General features: G+C 45.0%; 1 protein-coding gene and 1 long non-coding RNA gene across 3 annotated transcripts in view; one reads left to right on the top strand and one right to left on the bottom strand.

The window, feature by feature from the left end:
• The window catches only part of LOC128823248 (uncharacterized), a 209,060-nt gene that overhangs the window by 13,595 nt on the left and 174,478 nt on the right, over window positions 1-20,987 (bottom strand). The window lies entirely within an intron of this gene.
• SORL1 (sortilin related receptor 1) overlaps window positions 1-20,987 on the top strand; it is a 97,117-nt gene that overhangs the window by 50,495 nt on the left and 25,635 nt on the right. The window contains exons 17-31 of one of the 2 annotated variants that reach the window (XM_054005433.1): window positions 663-835; window positions 1,449-1,580; window positions 3,129-3,220; window positions 3,816-4,062; window positions 4,918-5,056; window positions 5,860-6,033; window positions 6,218-6,331; window positions 7,085-7,207; window positions 8,389-8,508; window positions 14,269-14,391; window positions 14,801-14,908; window positions 15,719-15,850; window positions 17,037-17,168; window positions 18,035-18,169; window positions 20,709-20,864. In XM_054005433.1, coding sequence (XP_053861408.1) covers window positions 663-835; window positions 1,449-1,580; window positions 3,129-3,220; window positions 3,816-4,062; window positions 4,918-5,056; window positions 5,860-6,033; window positions 6,218-6,331; window positions 7,085-7,207; window positions 8,389-8,508; window positions 14,269-14,391; window positions 14,801-14,908; window positions 15,719-15,850; window positions 17,037-17,168; window positions 18,035-18,169; window positions 20,709-20,864 — 2,100 coding nt within the window. Of the gene's footprint in view, window positions 1-662; window positions 836-1,448; window positions 1,581-3,128; window positions 3,221-3,815; window positions 4,063-4,917; window positions 5,057-5,859; window positions 6,034-6,217; window positions 6,332-7,084; window positions 7,208-8,388; window positions 8,509-14,265; window positions 14,392-14,800; window positions 14,909-15,718; window positions 15,851-17,036; window positions 17,169-18,034; window positions 18,170-20,708; window positions 20,865-20,987 lie in introns of both variants that reach the window. The other variant, XM_054005431.1, reaches the window with a different exon arrangement.

Below are 20,987 nucleotides of genomic sequence, written 5' to 3'. Positions count from 1 at the left end.
AGGGAAGGGCCGAGTGGTCATCAGAAAGGCATGAAATGTTCTCTACAAGAGCAAACCTCACCTGATTTGGGATTTTGGTACAGACTACTGTACCTAGGAGTCCCAGTCCTGGGCCAGGACCCCGTTGTGCTAGGTACTGTACAAAACAGACAGATGGTCCCCAAATTCTTACATGATAAGTATTTGTTACATTAGACCCCGAAGACTCCAATCGGGATCTATCGACTTAGTCACTTTTATGACTCACAAACATTAAATGCATTTAGGCTCCAGAGAAAGCACTTTGCCCAAAAGAAAAAACTGTCCAATGTTTTCAGCTGGTTCATTTTTTTTTAATGTTGACAAAATTTAACATTGTAAATAAAAGAAAGGAATTTCAAAACCTACTTTTGCAATTTCCACCCTCTTTTTCCACCGACCTGAATAAATAATAGCGGTAATGATTTCCTCTCACTTTTCCATGTGAGTTACAGAAATCTCTGGCTACTGACAAACACCAATTAAAATCTTCTCTCTCCAAAAACAAGGGCCTGATTCTCATTTATGATAAGGTCCTAGCTGTGTGGTTTTGGTCAGAAATGAAGAAGACCCATTTGTTCACCTTATCCCCAAGGGAACTCACGGGAAAAGGCTTCTACATAAATATTTCTCTGTACCTCTAGAAGAGAATGAGTTTATTCTGTATGCCACGCGCTACTCCATCCACCGGTACGATCTCTCTTCTGGAATCAGCGAGGAGTTGCCTCTGACTGGATTGCGAGGGGCAGTGGCTCTGGATTTTGATTACGACCACAACTGTTTGTACTGGGCGGATGTGACGCTTGACATTATCCAGGTGAGCGGGGTTCTGGGCAGTCCCTGCCTAGCACAGTGCTCTGGGATGTTTTCCTAGAACAGCGAATACCTTGTGTGATATAATAGCCTCGTGGAGAGAGCAGTGGACTGGGATTCAGAAGACTGGAATACTAGTCCTGCCACTGGCCTGCTGGGTGACCTTAGGTAAATTGCTTCACGTTCCCGTGCCTCAATTTACCCATCTGTAAAGTGGAGAGAATGAAACTGACCTCCTTTGTAGAGTGCTTAGAGGTTGATGAGAAGCCCTGTATAAGAGCTAAGCTTCTTATTTTTAATGAAAAATACAGCCGTAGCACCTATCTTCTGCTATGAATGGAAATGAAAGATGGCACATATCACAAGAGGAGTATTTTCCCCTTTAGCCAAACATTTCTCCTATTCCCTCTCTTGTGCTGGACACCTGTTTATCTCCTGGCCTCCCCTCCATCCCAGAAATGGATGTATCTCCGGGGAGCTGTAATAGATATGCTTTGCAATGCAAATACGGCTGTTAGGTTTTTCTCATTAGTGGCTCCTTTGCTAATTCCCCACCTCAAACAGCTGAGTGCACTAACCTTGATGCTTAGAGTTTTCTATTTGTTTGTTTGTTTTAGCGTCTTTGTCTAAATGGCAGCTCCGGACAGGAGATAATCATTAGCACTGGCCTAGAAACAGTGGAAGCGTTGGCCTTTGAACCTCTCAGTCAGTTGCTTTACTGGGTGAATGCTGGTATTCCAAAAATTGAGGTATGTCTGCAACCGATGTTCATGACAGCAGGTAGCTGTAGCCACCTTGCTTTGTCTTTACCAGGCCTTCAGTCTGTTGCACCATGTGTAGCTGTGAGTTCCCATTCCTGGATGTTGGCTGACATATTAGGGGCAGTAAGGCCATTCAGCCTTCTCATCCAAGGGCTTATTGCAACTACTCATGCATAAGGCAGAGTAGGATTCAGCCTTTTGTATTTAAGATGGAAGATCAGCGAATTACAAAATGCATTTCCCAAGGAATGCCGCTCCACCATCAGTAATCATGTAGGCGCCAAAAGCGGCAGTAAGATCGCTAGTGAGGGACATAGACTGAATATCCAGCCAGATTGTCTTATGGACCTAGGTAAAGATCGATCTGCTTGGTGCTCGATCTGCAAGGAGACTACATCCCTTTAGGATTTGCTATGATGATGATGATGGAAGAGGGCTTACTGTAAATCAGTTTGACACTTTCAGACCCATATAACACCTTCAGATCCATAACACACATTCAGGGCAGGCTGAATGGTCCAAAAAGGGATTCACAATACGCTCGTAAATAAACATGGCACGTTTGCTCTGTTGTTGTTCACCTATATTTGGACAACTGCTGGTTCCTTCAGGAAAATAGTGGTGAACCGTGAAAGATGCACGAATGTTGTCACAAAAGCTTACTCCTCCCCAAATTTTGTGCCTCACTTGAATAGAATCATAGAAGATTAGGGTTGGAAGAGACCTCAGGAGGTCATCTAGTCCAACCCCCCCCCGCTCAAAGCAGGACCAACCCCAACTAAATCATCCCAGCCAGGGCTTTGTCAAGCTGGGCCTTAAAAACCTCTAAGGCGGGAGAGTCCACCACCTTCCTAGGTAACCCATTCCAGTGCTTCACCACCCTCCTAGTGAAATAGTGTTTCCTAATATCCAACCTAGACCTCCCCCACTGCAACTTGGACCATTGCTTCTTGTTCTGCCGTTACTCACTCTTCCTCTTTCTCCTAGTTAAAAGTTATACTCATCCAGACAGTGAGCAGAAACAATATCATGTGGTTTATGATTGGTGACAAATTATAGACTACAAATGGTTCAAATGAAGGGTTCCCAGCAGAGCCCATAGGCCCAAATTTGCTTGCATAAGCCGTTCTTCAGCTACAGCCCAATAACAAACACACTCCTCAAAATTAAGGACAAGTTGTGAGCGGCTGGCGAACATAAGGGATAAATTTGTCAAGTAATTTACCTGCAACAGGTTATTTGAGCTGCATTAAATGGAACAATTTCCTCTCTGTAATGTGGCGGGATAGAATTTGCTGCACATAGGGCATTACGGCAGTAAGCAATTTGTTCAGCAGTGTGGAAATCACATAAGTAAATGAAGCCCATAAACTTTTATCACTTGCCTTAAGATAACTGTTTGTCAAGTATGTATGCATTGAACTGTCATTTGCTATATGGTTGTAATTAAATGCTACAGAATTTCATTTAATTTTAAACAATGCAATTGTTCTTCATATTGCAAACAAAACCCATACCCGCTACATCTTGTGCTAGGTTTCCAACCCAGATGGAGACTTGCGATTTACTGTTCTGAATTCCTCTGTACTCGAACGACCCAGAGCCCTAGCTCTGGTGCCTAAAGAAGGGTGAGTAGGACTTATCTGTGAATAGTCGTGTTAATTGGTATTAAAATCAACCAAGTCAATCCAGCACTTTTCATCAGTACTAAATTCATACAAGATCGAAGTAGTGTGCTCCTCCATTTGCTGTTTTGAAAGCTGTTTTCCTGCATGGCTCTTTCTCACCTAAATACTATGATCCGGGTTACTGGGCTTCAATTCGATTGAGATGGGGAGCAATTTTCCATTTCCCTCACAATAACGTTCCCTTGGTAAGAACCTCCATAGCTGCCACTGGTCATGGAGCAGAGGAGGCAGAGCGCCGGTCTCTTCAGTGGATGTAACTGTGCTAATGTGTGAGAAGTTGACCTCTTAGAAACTGACTGTCTGCTGAATCACTGCTTTACGTGTGGTTCACGTGATATTTAAATACAGTCCTGGAGCCTTGATATTTCCCCTGCCAAGTGCAGTCCATTGAATTCCATTGAGTTCCTGTTAAAAAGACATACTCTTTCTGCGAGATACGATTTAAAGAGTGGAGTTCACGGTTTTGTGGGGGCACCTGTTTAGATGAGGCCTTGTATTATTATTTTAAATTAACTCTGCTTATGGACATAATCAGGTTGATGTTCTGGACAGACTGGGGAGACTCTAGACCTGGCATTTACAGAAGCGATATGGATGGTTCATCGGCCAGTTGCATTGTCTCTGAGGGAGTGAGATGGCCAAATGGCATTTCTGTGGATGATCACTGGATCTATTGGACGGAAGCCTATATGGATAGAATCGAGAGGATTGATTTCAATGGGATGCAGAGATCTGTGATACTGGATAGTCTTCCTCATCCCTATGCTATTGCTGTATTTAAGGTATTTATACAGTGTGTGTGGAGATAAGTATAGTAGATATAAGGGCTCAGCCCAAACTATGATAAACGCTGAGCTGTGTTGAGTGGTCCCAAGCTCACCATGAACTCTGACTCAGTTCACTAAAAGGTTTGCAGCCTTAACGCACACACATGGCTTTTGTTTCAGGTTCTGCACAGGTCAGTTTTAAGGCTTTGTTAGCTTCTTTCCTTTGGGCCTAAGAAACATTCTGACAATCCTGTTCTCCTGAGATTCGTAGGTTTCAGAGCCGCAGTAGTCTGGATAACCTTTGGCTAATGTCTCAGATGCCTGTCTGTCTGTCTGCTTATCTGAACCCAGCTTCATATCTGTGCCTTACTAATTCTTGTTTGTACTGCTCTGTCCATATAAACAGACATGAGCAAGTAGGAGCTGGGAGTCAGAAGACCTGGGTTCTGTTCCAGACCCTGCTGTTGACTCACTTTGTGACTCCATTGGGAAAATTACTGAACCCCAATACAATCCTCCTTTCCCTATCTATAACATGGGGTAGTGACACTGACCTAGCCTTGCAGAGCATTTTGAAGCCACTTGAAGAGCAATATATAAGTGCAAAGTAGTATTAGTGGTATATGAAATCTTAGCGGCACAGGCAGCGTCTATGCAAAAAATGACCCTCGGTTTTCGGTTGAAACTGACTTTATGAAATTGGTCTTCTGCATTGGCTAGTTTGATGAAAAAAATCAGGATTAACCGGGAGTTCCTGATCTGTAGATCCTCCTTCAAATCCTGAATTTGGAAAAGAATAAGTTTGCAGAGGTCATAATATTTGCCTGTCTCCACCAAAGCATGGACTAAGGAACAAAGCTTATGTTTCAGAATGAAATCTACTGGAATGATTGGTCGCAGCTGAGTATTTTTAGAGCATCTAAATACAGTGGGTCGAGAATGGAGATTTTAGTTGGCCGATTAAATGGGATCATGGATATGAAAATCTTCTACAGAGGAAAGACAACAGGTAATGTGGAGTGTTTGTAAAGACCTTTTCTAAGTAGACTGTAGGCTGAGATTTTCAAAAGCCAGCAAGGGTGTTTGGCTGCTTAATTCCTATTGAATGGGATTTGGGAGTTTGTCTATCTTAACTGCTTGTATGGCCCCCCCATCATTATAGTATCTGAGTGCCTCACCGTCTTTAATGTATTTTATTCCCAGAACACCCTGAGGTAGGGAAGTGCTGTTATACCATTGTACAGATGAAGAAGTGAGGGAGAGAAATCACCCACGAGGGGGCTAGCAAAGCAGGGAGTTGCGCCCCGGTCTCCAAAGTCCAGGCTAGCGCCCTAACCACTAGGCCATCCTTCATCCATTGTAGACCAAGACCCCTTTGTGCTAGGCGCTGTACAAACAAAATAAAAATATGTTTTCTGTCCCAAAGAGCGTGGTTTGACTTCGCCATCTCATTTGAGGAGGAGAAAAAACTCTCCCTTTAATTATTCATATTTCCCGACTATATAAGGCAGCGGGGGATCTGCGCAGTGTATCCTGTTTACTTATTCATCTGTAAACCACTTCTCACTAGGATCGAAGGGCCTGATCTAGTGTGGCACTGAGTGTGCATTCAAGCCCTATTGAAGTCAGTGGGAGTGGAGGGCGCTTGGCATCTCCCAAGCCCAGACTCAATACATAGCCAAGTGAAACTGACACCCAGGTGCCCAGAGAGCCTGCGTAGCAGCTTGAATCAAGGGGATGACCGGAGATGTAGTGTCAGGTTCCCTGCCCTGTACTGCAGTGCCAGCTAGTTATTTTGATCCCTCCCAACAGGGCAGAATGCCTGCATCACCAAGCCTTGCAGTTTGTTGTGTTTGCCCAAATCAAACAACAGCAGAAGCTGCAAGTGTCCTGAGGGAGTCTCCAGCAGCGTGCTCCCATCAGGGGAAGTGAGGTGTGATTGTCCACATGGATACGTGCTGAAGAACACCACCTGCATCAAGGAAGGTAAAACGCTGGTTAACTCCTGCTGCTATTTAATCCTGAAAAACAAATTCCTTGGTTGGGAGATAGGTCAGCTTGACTTTACCTCTTGACCTGGAGCGTAAAGCTTAGAAAGAGCAAAGATAATGGTGCTATGCCTAATGGTAGCTTGTTGGTTTGTTTTTTTTAAACACACGCTGGGCACTAGATAACACCTGTCTGCCTAACCAGTATAGATGCTTCAACGGGAATTGCATCAACAGCATTTGGCAGTGTGACAACGATAACGATTGCGGAGACATGAGCGATGAGAAGAATTGCCGTAAGTGTCCTTCTGTGGTCACTTTGTGTGTGCGTCCTGATCGGTAATCATTTATCAAGCCTGGCTGGGGAGCAAAATGCTTCCACCAGTGATGGAGAAGGGATTAGTAATAATGAATATGGTCTTTCCACCCTTCCTACAAGCCCTTGTGGCGTGGGATATCCTAATGAAGCTAGATACATTCAAGGAGAAGGCCATCCTCTGAATGAAAATCAGACAAAGAGCCCAGTGAAGGGAAGAAACAGCCATCTGGCCAAGCTGTCCCCCAGTCATAGAGGTATGGCTCAGGCCATTACAGAAACAGGGCCAGGTTCAAAGTTAGGACCTGGATTTGGGTCCGAATGCCAAGCAACTGAACAATAAGACAAAGTCCAGGCCAAAACGTGTCCCTAGGCTTAGCTGCTCTTCAGGTTCCTGACTGATGGCTGCTTAGACTCAAGCGCCCCCCCCAGCCATGATTCCTCACCTTTTTTTCTCTCCGGCTGGAGGGCACTTTCTCCAGGCTTGGTATTGCAGTGTGGCACTGGTTTCAGTCCCATCTCCAGGTCAGACCATTAAGCCCTTCCTGCCCTGAACCAGGAGAAATTCATCCAGCACAGCCAGAATCTGTAGCAAGAATAGCTCTGAGGAAGCTCTTTCCCTCCATTTGATTCCCATTGCTGTCATTTTAACATGTGAGTTTGGGTCACGGAAGGAATTATTTAATTGGTGGCCTTGAAACCTCTCGCTTCTCTCCCCCCCGCCTTGTTTTAGCCACAACAGTCTGTGATAGTGAGACTCAGTTCCGCTGCCAGGGCTCGGGGACCTGCATCCCGCTGTCCTATAAATGTGACCTGGAGGACGACTGTGGAGATAACAGTGATGAAAGCCACTGCGGTAAGCGTGATAAGGAGCGAGCTGTTTGTCTCAGTTGGATGTCCTTTCTCTTCCCCCCCCCCCTTAGGAAGAATATCACTGTTCAATCCACCAGGCAGGGGGTGAGCCTGCCCGGATGGAGGCAGGGCAAGGCAGCATCTCTGGCTCTCAGGAGAGCACTGAAGGGGACGCACCTTGCACACTGTCCAGAGCTTGCTAGCCCCTCCCTGGATGCAGTCAGGCAGCTAGTGCAGAAGTGATCCAGGGGAGGGGGTGAGATGCAAAGGACAAAGGAGCAAGCAAGTGCAATGACAGCCCATATCCACCCCACCCGAGGCGTCACGCCTTGAGCTGGCAGCGAGGCTCTGATATCAGATGTTCCCAGCTCCCCTCACCTGCCATGAAACAAAAATAATCAAGCAGGGATTGAAAATTGTACTCATGCAGCTTCCGAGACTTGGTGTGTTCGGTCTTGGAGCAGGGTGAAAACACAGCTGCCTTGAGGCACCCAGACAGGGTAGACAACTCCAAGATCTGGTATCTCCTAAAGCCACCGGGGCTACAAATTAAGTGCTGCGGCAGTAGGTTCCCCTTCACCCTCCCCCAGTTGCTTCAGACTGGTAAGAAACCTATGCTGCACGTCATGAGCACAATAATAGCAGGGTTAGGACTCAGCCTCCTTCATTAACAGCACCGGCGCCTAACCGAGCGGGGAGTCTCCCATTAGTTGTGTGCAGTCTAGGCTGTATGGCGCAGTGTTGAGCAGTTCCACCTCCATCCAGCAGAGGGCAGTGGTGAAGGCACACACTAGCCAGTTCATTGCAGCAGTTCTTAAGGAGCTCAGAATCCCTAATTTCAAAGGAGATTCTGGCCTGATTTTCAAAGGCAGCTGAGCATCTGCAGTTCCCAGCGTCTTGAATGGGTTGTGGGTGAGGCCGTCAACCTCTAAGGCTAATAGTTCCTGAGCGGCAGACTGTTAAATCCACGGCAAGAACAGAAAATGGGAATCAGAGGGACGTGGTAGCTTTTGATCTTTCAGGGCTAGAAACAATGCACTAAAAATACTTTCAAGACCAGAACAAATTTTCTGAGCTGCTTAGGCTGCCAGTAATGAAACAGCAGTTCTTTCTTCTAAGTCAACAGCGTGTGTTCAATCCCCGCCCCCAATCACCCCATCTGAACTGTGGGTGCCTTGTTTGTAGAAGCTCACCAATGTAGAAGTGATGAATTCAGCTGCAGCTCGGGGATGTGCATTCGTCTTTCTTGGATGTGTGACGGTGATAACGACTGCAGGGACTGGTCAGATGAAGCGAACTGCACTGGTAAGCGTTGGGATGTGATCGAGAACCCTCTGCTGGAGTTGCTCATTGGTAGCTATCAGCTGCTGTGTTTTTAAAGGGTTTATATTAGGATAGCTCTAAGCAGAAGAGCACATGCTGCGCAGGAAGGTATCAGTTGAACCCTTCCATGTCATGAGACTGAATCTTCCATTGCCCTATTGCTAATGTATTTTGTGCTAGTGGCTACTGCAGGGAAATCCTGATTGGCCATGGCATAGAAGTTAAGATGGAACCACTGAAGCAACTAAAGGGCTGAGCCAGCGCTGACTGAAGTCAGTGGAAAGACACCTGTGGGCTTTGGACTAGATCAGCAGTTCTCAGACTTCATTGCACTGCGACCCACTTCTGACAACAAAAATGACTACATGATTCCTGTGCCCTGTGTTACTCTAATTCTGGAGTCCAGAATCAGGGGACCCCATGCCACAAGGGACCCCACAAAGCTAAGTTATTTGGGCTTTGGCTTCAGCCCCGGGCAGCGGGGAGTTTAATGCCTAGCCTGGCAACCCCATTAAAACGAACTTGTGACCCACTTTGGGCTCATGACCCACAATTTGAAAACCACTGGATTAGATCCTAATGTACCAGCAACATGGGCTAGTGCAGGGGTCGGCAACCTTTCAGAAGTGGTGTGCCGAGTCTTCATTTATTCACTCTAATTTAAGGTTTCACGTGCCAGTAATACATTTTAACGTTTTTAGAAGGTCTCCTTCTATAAGTCTATAATATAGAACTAAACTATTGCTGTATGTAAAGTAAATAAGGTTTTTAAAATGTTTAAGAAGCTTCATTTAAAATTAAATTAAAATGCAGAACCCCCTGGACCGGTGGCCAGGACCTGGGCAGTGTGAGTGCCACTGAAAATCAGTTCGCGTGCTGCCTTTGGCACACATACCATAGGTTGCCTACCCCTGGGCTAGTGGATTGAGCGTGGAGCGAGAACCAATTTCTAATCCCAGTGCTGACAGTAACTTGCCGTGAGACCTTGACTAAATGGTTTAACTTCCATGCCTCAGTTTCCTCATCTGTAAAAGGGGGATAATAGTCACCTGCCTTGCAAGGGTGTTTGAAGATGAGCACGTTAATGTGATTTGAAAATAAGGTGCCTGTTAAGTATTTGTTCTAGCATGAACGAAGAATGCAGTGAGAGCCTTAGCCCTGAATCGTCTCTCTTCTTAGCTGAAGTGCCTACCGTACCCTTACAATACTCTCCTGCATTTAAAACATGCTCCAGGTTAGTTGGCAGACAGCAAATGTCGATCATCTCCCCTTTTCACCTTCTTAATATTTATTGGCAAACTATGGATCGTTTTGTGCATATGAAATACTGTCTAAAACTCAAACTGTGGTAGGAGCCCAATACTTATGAGTGACCCTACAATAACGAACCAGGGCAAATGCAAGAAATAGAGGAAATAATTTCAGGGAAACAAATTTTGGTTTTAAATTTCTGTAGGCTTATAAATAGGGGAATTTTTTTTTTAAATTATTAAAAATAAAAACCTCTCACCAGCGAATGCCCTTTTTGCATAAAGCCCCACAAACATGTTGCTACATGCCCTGTTTTTCACAGGTGCTGAACAACCTGTCAGTTGGAGCTGTGGGTGAACCCAGCATGTACAAATCGGGCCAGGAAACTAATAAGATCATATTCCTGAGGGAATAAGCATCTAGCTTACGATCTGTTGATTTTAGCAACTTAATCGCTGCGTTTCTGAAAGTGCTGACTGTTTTTTGATGTGCGCAGTGATTCATTTTTGCTTATATTTGCAAGATTGCACTGATGGAATCAAATCAACGTTGAGGTCATTCATCTGTAGTGCCGTTTACACCTGACAGTGCTTCAAAACTTGTTTAAAAAAATGTATTACCACATGGCCTGCTATAAAAACAGGCTTCCCCTACCTTTGAAGATCTGCAAAATAAGGAGGCATAATTGTACCCATTGGTCCTGAAGATCAAGATGTTAACTAATAAGAATACTTCGCCCTGAAAAGTGTTCAGTGGTTACAACATGTGCAGACTGAAAATAGCCCGGGTGTGCACTGACCTAATTTTACAGCTTGGACTCTGATTGTTTTGTAACAGTAAAACACATTGCAGAAAAGAAGGATTTTCTTTGCAATTTCTAAACGATTTATCTAAGAGAAGGGATGCTCGGCTCCAATAGCGACTGGCCTTCAGCATGGCCGTGCCTCTTTATCTAGCATTCCAGCTGGGGCTGTTGAGCTATAAAGAGGATGTAACTTATGCAAAATCATGCGCTAAGGACCTGATTCCCCTTTCACTGACAACTGATTTACACCAGTGCAACTCAGCTGCAGAAAATAGAGTCACTCCGGATTGACACTGGTTATACATCAGGCCTTGAGTTAGTGGACCTGATTCTCTACTCATACACTGGAACCAACCCCGTGATGACAACAGAATTTACACTAGTGGATATAAGTGAGAAGAGTCCACACTTTACATACATTACCTCTGCTCTGATATTTTCAGTTAAACAGTCTTCAAGTATCTACACAGTGAAGAGAATTGTAGAAGGCTATTTAATGTAGCAGAAAAAGGTGTAATGACATTTGGTGGTGGGAAGTTGAAGCTAGACAGATTCAGACTAGAAACAAGGTGAAAACTTTTGAGGGAGGCTGTGGCAGGTTCCCCCCGGGGTGGCACCTGGAACTGAGCCCTCCTGAGCCACCAGCCTGGGCTCCCTCTCACATTGTAGTGCTGTGACAAGCCCTCCAGCATGCACTTTCACTAGCATACATACAGGTAGGGACACACCCAGCTGCAGTTACATACAGGCTCTCTGACCAGCCCCTGCATAGGAAGGCTACAGCTAAACCAACTCCCAGCTCCCCAGGCACACACTCCGTCTGGAGTATAAACACAAAATTATACCGTCTTGCGCTGCACAGGGAACTGTACAGCATAAGCTCATAAAATTCACCCCCTCCCTCAATGTGGAGAGGAATATGCAACCGCCTTTGCACCTGAGTTATGGTTCCCACACACTTCACTCCAACTCACTGGTTTAGAGAAAGCAAAAATAAGTCTATTAACTACAAAGGATAGATTTTAAGTGATAATAAGTGATAGCAAACAGATCAAAGCAGATTACCTAGAAAATACACAAAAAAACGCAAGCTAAGCTTAATATACTACATAGATTGGATATGAATTAGCAGATTCTCACCCTAAGAGATGATACAAGCAGGCTGCAGATTCTTAACGGGCAAGCTGCACTTGCTTTACAGCTTGGGAATCCCCAGGTGTTTCATTCACAGGCTAGAAATCCCTTTAGCCTGGGTCCAGCACTTCCCCCAGTTCAGTCTTTGTTCCTCAGGTGTTTCCAGGAGTTTCCTCCTGTGGGGAGTGAAGAACCCCAGATGATGTCACTCCCTACCTTATATAGCTCTTGCATATGGCGGGAACCCTTTGTTCCCAAAGCTTGGTTCCCAGACCAGTCTGTGGGAAAATACTGACATCCCAAGATGGAGTCCAGAGACATACGGTCTCATCACACGTCCCTGTAGAGTCATAGCAGCCATTACTCAGAGGCTGTCAGTACCATTTTTGGGAAGGCTCCCCAGGTGGGAGATAAGCTTCTCCTAAGGGCTATTGTTTTTTCCTAATGGCCCATTGCCCTGAATAGGCCCTTCCCCACCCACTATCTAGACTGAAAGCATCTTGTCTAGTGGGCGTTACCCAGGTATAACTATATTTGAAATAGTTACATAGTCAATATTCATAACTTCAGATACAAAAATGATACATGAGTATAAATAGGATAATCACATTCAGCAAATCATAACTTTTCCAATGACATCTCACATGACTTATCTCGCAAAAAATACAGCATAATTAGGTCATAATCATATAATAAAATATCACTCTGAAGGATATGGGGTGCAGTGTCACGGAGGCTAATTAACTTATTTAGAGATGTGGTGGATTCACTTGAAATCTTTAAATCAAGACAAGCTGTCTTTCTAAAAGATATGCCCTAACCCAAATAGAAGCTATAGGTTAGATGCAGAAATTACTGAGTGAGGGTCTCTAATCTGGTTATGCAGGAGGTCAGATTTGATGATGAGAATGGTCTCTTCTGTCCTTAAAGTTATGCAATGTAAATTCCTCAGTGTTTAAATGTAGTTTTCCAAACATATATATTTTTAACAAAAAATGTCCTGGTTCTGGATCAAGTTCTGGAGAACTTACTTGAGGAAACTCCCTTTTATATCAATGGGAGTTATGCTTAAACCATAACCACAGAATCTGGATGTATGTAATTACTAAATCCATTACAGAATTTCATCAGCTTCAGGTACATATGGTTGGAATTGTTTAGCTTGGGGATTCCAGTAGTTGGTATTCCAAGTGTGTGGGTGTGAAAGGAGATACATATTGGTATTGCTGATCTCTCATGACTTTCTGAGCGAGAATTACCAGAGGAAGAAGTGAACCTACTTCAAAAAGTGTATTGGTTTTTTAAGCTTAAAGTTGAAATTATTGATAAGAATCACTATTATTTGAGAAACATGTCTAACTCAGCTGGCCGCATTTATTGCTCTTATCTAAAATAATTACATTTCACAGTGAATACCTAATAGAATATTAGTACCAGATGACTGTAGTATTTTAAAATATCTGGAAGTGCATGTCACTAGCTAGGCTAAAATGTAGTAGCATGCAATTTAATTAAGTCAAATGTTGCTCTTTTTCTAGATAATGAAGAGTATTCTCTCATGTTAGTGTGGTTTTTTTTATTTGAAGAGGTACGGCATATAAATTAGGCTCCAAAATGATTTATTTAAAAATATATATATTTTAGGTGGAGACTTTCAAAGTTGGAGCCTAAGGGAGGTGGGTGCCAAAGTTCCATTGATATCCACTGGGAATTGGGTGTCTAAGTCTCCTAGGAAGCTTTGAAAATACCATCTTAAGTATAGTTAAAAATAACTTTGAGAACCTATTTCAGAGTAGCATCCGTGTTAGTCTGTATCCGCAAAAACAATAGGAGTACTATGCCACAAGTACTCCTGTTCTTTTTGAGAACCTAAAATACAAACAAGTTCTCTTTTTTGACACTCAGTGCCAAGTCACACACTTGTGTGCAGATTCTCCTTGCCAGCAGACGGCAACAGTGCTCAAAACCCTTTTGGTGGTATTCCCCATATATAAGGAGGGGTGCCAGCTCACCAAGGTTTGTCAGTCGCTGTTCCAGCAAGGGCCAGACATCATTACCTTTGCCAGCTGACCCAAAGGACTGAAACAATAAGAAAGGGCTGACTCCAGAGATCTCAGAGAGCTTTAGAAACATTCGTTAACCTCCATAGTGAACCTTATGAGGTACAGTAGGTTGATAAGTACTGTCCCCATTCTACAGGTGGGGAAACTGAGGCACAAGAGGATAAGATGACGCGCTCAGGATCCCAGAGCAAGTCAGTAGGCCAGCCAAATAATACCCTGGAGCCCTAACACCCATTAGAGGACGATAAATCAACGTGTAGAGTGCCTAGCACAATGGAGTCCTGGCCCATGACTCTGGCTCCTAGATGCTACCACAGTACAAATAATAATGATTAATAATAGTATGTATGTGAACATATATTTAAATGTGTCACAAATAAACTTCACAAAAGAAAAGGATGGTGGTTTATTTACATGGAGCCCAGTTCAATGCCTCTTGAAATCAACGAGTCTGTAAATGCTTTCTTTTTTTCTATTTGTTTTCAGCAGTATACCATACATGCGAAGCTTCCAGTTTCCAGTGTCACAATGGGCATTGCATTCCCCAGCGGTGGGCATGCGATGGCGACGCCGACTGCCAGGATGGCTCCGATGAGGACCCTGTCAAGTGTGGTGAGAGCTCTCGTCTCGCCTGAGGGGTGGGGGGAATTACGGGGGTTATTTTCTAAATCATTGGCCTATCGTCTTATGGAATGGAAACTAGCTCTGTCACTCTTAAACGGATGCAACAGAACAGCAGCAAACTTGGGAAGCCCTAAAACCACATCATTATTGATTGGTTTATTGTGGCACCCACCCAAGACCAGGGCCCCTTTGCGTGCGCAGTCCCTGCCCCAAAGAGCCTCCAATCTAAACAGACTCTATGGACAAAGGGTGCAGCTGATTCTGGGGTTTGCTGGAGGTTGTCGAGTGCCCCTGGGATTCGGCCACTCCGGACTAACAAACAGAACCAAACTCTAATTCCGTTCCTATGGGTTGAAATTTTTCCATACCTAAGGCTGCTTTTTCAAATGAATTTTAGAAAAGAAGTGCAACGGTTTCCAGTGCCCGAATGGAACCTGCATCCCAAATAGCAAGCACTGTGATGGGCTGCATGACTGCTCTGATGGCTCTGACGAACAGCACTGCGGTGGGTACACACAGGGACTCGGAATTTGCAGCACCAGATGGGTCAGTGGAATAGCACATCCCGTCTGGAACAGGGATGAACACCTCATGCTTCAAAGGAAAGCAAAAGCCCCCTTTATAATGTACACAGCCACCTAGGGCCGGTTTAGGCCAATTCCCTCAAATCGGGCCCCGTGCCTAAGAGGGCACCATGCCTACGCCTAAGAGGGCCCCGGGCCCTAAAGAAGAGCGCCTAACTTAGGCGCCTTTTTAATTTTGTTCCTTACCCGGCGGCGGTCCGGGTCTTCGGCATTTTGGCGGCAGGTCCTTCAGTGCCGCGGAAGACCCGGAGCGAGTGAAGGACCCGCCATCGAAGTGCCGCTGAAGACCCGGATCGGCGCCGGGTATTCGAATCGGGCCCCGCACTTCCTAAAGCCGGCCCTGCAGCCACCTATGTAGCTCTATAGACAGGGTGGCAGGCGATTCCTTCTTGATACCTACTGCCTATCACTTTCACCCTGACACATGACACAAGATAAGCCTGAATAGCTGCATAGCTTGTATTATTGGTCATCAGAATTATCCAGCGCTTGATAAGATCTAGCCACTGTATTTGACTCTCTGTAAGTCAGAGAGGGTGGTTAAGTACACAGATCAAACAACAAAATAACTTTGTGTACAGCATTGTTATTATGTATTATTTGTATTACCATAGCACGTAGGAGCCTATCACAGACCAGGATCGCATTGAGCTAGGCATTGTACAAACATTTCTTACTGCCATGCACTGAAATGCTGTCATCCCCCCTGCAATCCCTTTTGATTCCCCCAGACCCTCTGTGTACGCGCTACATGGACTTTGTGTGTAAGAACCGGCAGCAGTGTTTGTTCCACTCCATGGTGTGTGACGGCATTGTGCAGTGTCGGGATGGCTCGGATGAAGATGCCAACTATGCTGGATGCTGTAAGTGTGTCAGTAATACCAATAACCTAACAGTTACCTAATACCTAGCGCTTTTCATCAGTAGATCTCAAAGCACTTTACAAAGGTCAGTACCATTATCCTCATGGTGGGAATGGAGGCACTGGACAGTGAAAAAACTTGCCCCATATCACCCAACAGGCCAGTGGCAAAACTGGGACTAGAAACCCTGGTCTGCAGAGCCCCGCCCCAGTCCAATGTTCCATCTACTAGGCAACACCGCTCTGAAGAGATGCCAGAAGGGAATAAATAAGCGTCCTTAGGGGTTTAGTGTGTCATTCCTGGACTGTGTCAATGACGTACCAAGCCACTTGTATGTTCCTTTAAATCAGGCCCGTTCTGGATGTTAATGAACCGAGTAGCACTTTGTTGACATTAAAAATCCTGGTTTCTGTTGGTTGCTGTTTCGCGAGCGCTGGCACCAAAATCCAAGCAATTACGTTTTATCCGTGGGATGCTTATAGTCCAAGTTCAATAGGACCAGTTGTTTCACCAGCGTGTTTGACAAAGCTGGGCTTTTGGTCCGTAGGACTCTAACCTGGCTTTTACAGCCAGCAGCTGCTTTGGGGCCAGTGGGTGCATGCATCCTCCCCCGCAGACCATTCCAGCTGAGTCCGTGTAATGCCACCCAGCTGGAGGAGTGTGTGAACATAGGGACTGCCAGACTGGACCAGTGCTCCATCTAATACTGTATCCTCTCCTCCAGTGGCCAGTGCCGGAAGGTGCAGGGAAACCCATAACAGACATTTATGGGCTATTCTACCTGCAGAGGATGTTTCTTCTAAACTCTAGGCAGTTAGTGTTTGTTTGATGTCTTGCTGCTGTATAAGGAATATACTTCAACTCTTTGTAAAGGGGCAGCGGGTGCTTCCTGTGCGTCAGCCCCATTCCATCTGCCTGGCCGGAAAGCTGCTCCGTCTCTTACAGGTTGCTAGCAGCATTGTCTATGTGAAGCAGTGCCAGTCCTTGCAGGCCAGATGCACAAGGAACCAGGACCTTGGCTGCCTCTGTGCATTCTGCAATGAGGCAAGCTGGATTCTCTGTGCCCGGCCCTCCCTTCCCCACAGCTAGCCCCGCTCTGAGCCCTTCGCCTTTGTACTAAAGCTCTCAGAAAGAACAGTTGCATTTGACTTTTTATTTTTTTTTAACTTCGCTTTGTCCTTTTTAGCCCAAGACCCAGAGTTTCACCGGACCTGCGACCAGTTCAACTTTCAGTGCCAGAATGGCGTGTGCATCAGTTTGGTGTGGAAATGTGACGGGATGGATGATTGTGGGGATTACTCTGATGAAGCAAACTGTGGTGAGCAGAGAGGATCATTAACCCCTCCTACCCCAGCTCAGTCTTATTTTCAGTATTAACAGCATTGCCTTCCCCTAGGATACCGAGTGGTCACCATAGGGAGGACTGCAATCACTTTATAGAGAGAGAGATGGATAGCGTTTTTTGTTTGTAGATTTCAGTGTTTTAACAAAGGAGATCAGTATCATTATCCCTGTTTTACCATTAGGGAATCTGAGGCACCGAGCAGTGACGTAGCTTGCTTAAGGCTACCCTGCAGTCCAGTGGCAGAACTGCAAACAGAATTTGGGTCTCCTGAATGCCAGTCCCGTGTCTATCCACTAAACTGTGCTGCCTCTCATGACCATATCCATTGAGTTCTTGATAATCTGATATCATAGGCCCTTCTCTATACTATGGCTGACTTGAAGCCATATGTGAGCACATTTGCTGCACAGATTCCCAGTCCAGTGCAGACAGGGGTCTGAGAGCAGGGTTAGTAATTATAACCTGCAAGCCTTAGGAAAACATGCACAGCCAACCACACGTTCAGACTGTGTTAGTCACATTCTCCACTCCATTTCCCCTGCCTCAGCTCTTGCCTTACTGTGCGAGATCTGATTTTCAAAGGTAAGCTCCGTGGAGCAGAGGCTGCTTCTACTACCTGTCCATACAGCATCTGGCCTGCTTTGGGTGCTGCGTAAATAACAATGACTAAACCATAGTGGAGATTGTGAGGGATCGGGGGTTTGCTTATCAGGAAAACAGTGCTGCGTAGGTGAGCTATGGAGCACCACTAGTCAGTGTTGAGCTGTAGTGTGGACAGAACCCGTGTCACCGAGGAGTCAGGAATGCTGGACCTCATGACAATCTCCTGTCATTGTTAGAAAACCCAACGGAAGCGCCGAACTGCTCTCGCTACTACCAGTTCCAGTGTGAGAATGGCCACTGCATCCCTAACCGGTGGAAATGCGACGAGGAGAATGACTGTGGTGATTGGTCTGACGAGAAGGACTGTGGCGGTAAGAGCAAGGGTGGCTGCTGCCTCAGTTATTTGTTCCATAGATTATAAAGCCAGAAGGGACCGACTGCGCGATCATCTAATCTGACCTCCTGCATAACACAAGCCATAGGACTTCCCTGAATTAATTCCTGTTCGAACTAGAGCACAACTTTTAGAAAAACATCCCATATCTTGATTTAAAAATTGCCAGTGATGGAGAATCCACTACAATTAGTGGTCAATTGTTCCAAGGCTAATAACGCTCACTGTTAAACATTTACACCTTATTTCCAGTCTGGATTTGTCTAGTTTCAACTTCCAGCCGTTGTTATACCTTTGTCTGTTAGACTGGAGAGCCCATTATCAAATTTTTGCTCCTCATTTAGGTACTTATAGACGGTGATCAAGTCAGTCTTTAACTTTCTCTTTGTTAAACTAAATAAATTGAGCTCCTTGAATCTCTCCCTCTAAGGCATGTTTTCCAATCCTTTAATCATTCTCATGGGTCTTCTCTGAACCTTCTCCAATTTATCAACATCCTTCTTGAATGTGGACTCCAGAACCGAACACAGTTTCTAGCAGTGGTCGCACCAGTGCCAAATGCTGAGGTAAATAGCCTCTACTCCTACCCAAGATTCCCCTGTTTATAAGTCCAAGGATCACACCTTAGCCTTAATGGCCACAGCTTCACAATGAGAGCTCATCTTCACTTGATTATTCACCATGACCCCAAGTCTTTTTCAGTCACTGTTTCTCAGGACAGAGTCTCCCCTCTTGTAAGTACGGCCTACATTCTTTGTTCCTCAATGTATAATTTTACGTTTAGCTATTAAGACACATATTGTTTGCTTGTGTCCAGCTTACCAAGCGATCTAGATTGCTTTGTATCAGTGACCTGTCCTCTTCCTTATTTACCACTCTCTGAATCTCTGTGTCATCTGGAGGCTTTATCAGTAATGACTTTATGTTCTATCTAGCCACTCATTTTTAAAACAACGGATGCATCACAGTTATAGCACTTAGCCCTCTGCTGAGTCCTTATTATTGCCTTGTTCAAGCAGCGAGTTACATTTTTACATGTTTTACATTGATCATAGCACAAAACAAAAGTACCCTGACTCAGTCATTTTTACACAGTATGTTTGTTTAAACAAATGATACAGAAGCTTCCTGTCCAGCAGAGAATCTTTTAGCGCGGTCTGCAGACATGTACGTGCACCCATTTCACATAGTCTGTTTAGAAACCAGGATAGTTAAATTGAAGCAGTTCCCTAGCAGGGACGCACCTAAACCAATTTGAGCACGTCCACACTAGGAGGTTGCACAGAGTTTTAACTGAATTGGTTTCTAAACAGATTTAGTGAAATTGGCATGCATGCAGCATGTAGTCCAGGCTCTTTGTATCACGTGCTACCGTGTAAGCTGGTGGTCTCTGTGTCTGTTACAGCTCCTTCCCTCAGGCACAATATTAGTTAAATAGAAAACTCAAGTAACATCAAAGCAATTCCCCTTCCCCACATGGGCTGCAGTCTGTAGAGGTCTTCTCCTTGCCTATTTCTCCTGCTAGGAGGAAAATACACTCTTCCCTTAAATCCCTGCTAAGTCGTGTGACAGACAGGTAAGCCCTTCACCCTTTTCTGATTGTTTTATCTGGTCACACAAGGCATCGGGGCTGTCTTGATTAAGGCCCCAATGCTGAAATCAGATTTGTTTATGGAAAAACCTTGATTTCAGTGGAACCTTGGGATGATATAAGGGTCCTCCCAGGTAGGTCTGATTTGCGGGACCATGGCTTTAGCATGTGGAGAGGGTTTCTGTGCCGAGCCAGAATGCATACTTTGTCTATAAAAAGCAACAAAGAGTCCTGTGGCACCTTAAAGACTAACAGATGTATTGGAGCATAAGCTTTCGTGGGTGAATACCCATGTGTCTGACGAAGTGGGTATTCACCCACGAAAGCTTATGCTCCAATACATCTGTTAGTCTTTAAGGTGCCACAGGACTCTTTGTTGCTTTTTACAGATCCAGACTAACTTGGCTACCCCTCTGATACTTTGTCTATGTTGACCTACTGGAGTTGTCTGCGTTGACCAGTCTGTGGCTTGTCTGTATCCACTTATGGGGAGGGCGCATAGGAGCAGGTCCATGTATATTGGAAGCTGCTACTGGGAAATGTCTGCAGGAAACCTAGGGAGGAGATGAATAGTCTGCGGGACAGAGGCTACAAAGCTCACCGCAATCACAGTGCCCCTTCCAGCACTTAAAGTGGTACTACCCTTTAAAAAACACATGAATACGATGCATCACTGTATTTTCACCCTCGAGTTCCTGTCCTTTGACTGCCGCTTTGTTTTACATTTAGGTCTGGCTCTGGAAGCCAGCTTTGTGCTGTTAGAATAAAAATACTGCACTTGTGAAGTATTCCCCATCCTCCCCCTTTTCCAACCGATATCCTGGGATTTTGCCTTTCAGTCTCCTAGGAACCGAAAAAGCTTTTAGCACATAATCAGACGTAGGAACATGTCCAATAAGATCAACTCTCACTGGTGTATTTTTAGGTTCACAGATCCTTCCCTTTACGACATCTGCCCCAGCAACATGTTTACCTAACCACTTCCGTTGCAACAGCGGCGCCTGTATCATGAACAGCTGGGTTTGCGATGGATATCAGGACTGCACAGATGGCTCAGATGAGGAAGCCTGCCCTACTTTATGTAAGGTTTTCTCCTCCCCTGCCGCTTCGTTTTACACTCAGTGGTGATTATTTCCTGCAAATGTGTTCCTGAGAAATAAAGCCTCAAATGTAAATGTTAGAAGACTTGGGCCAAGCTATATGC

This window comes from Malaclemys terrapin, chromosome 15 (assembly GCF_027887155.1).
Source record: "Malaclemys terrapin pileata isolate rMalTer1 chromosome 15, rMalTer1.hap1, whole genome shotgun sequence".
In the NCBI taxonomy this organism is placed as follows: domain Eukaryota; kingdom Metazoa; phylum Chordata; order Testudines; family Emydidae; genus Malaclemys; species Malaclemys terrapin.
The sequence above is the reverse complement of the archived record's forward strand: the minus strand, read 5'-3'. Positions and strand labels throughout refer to the sequence as shown.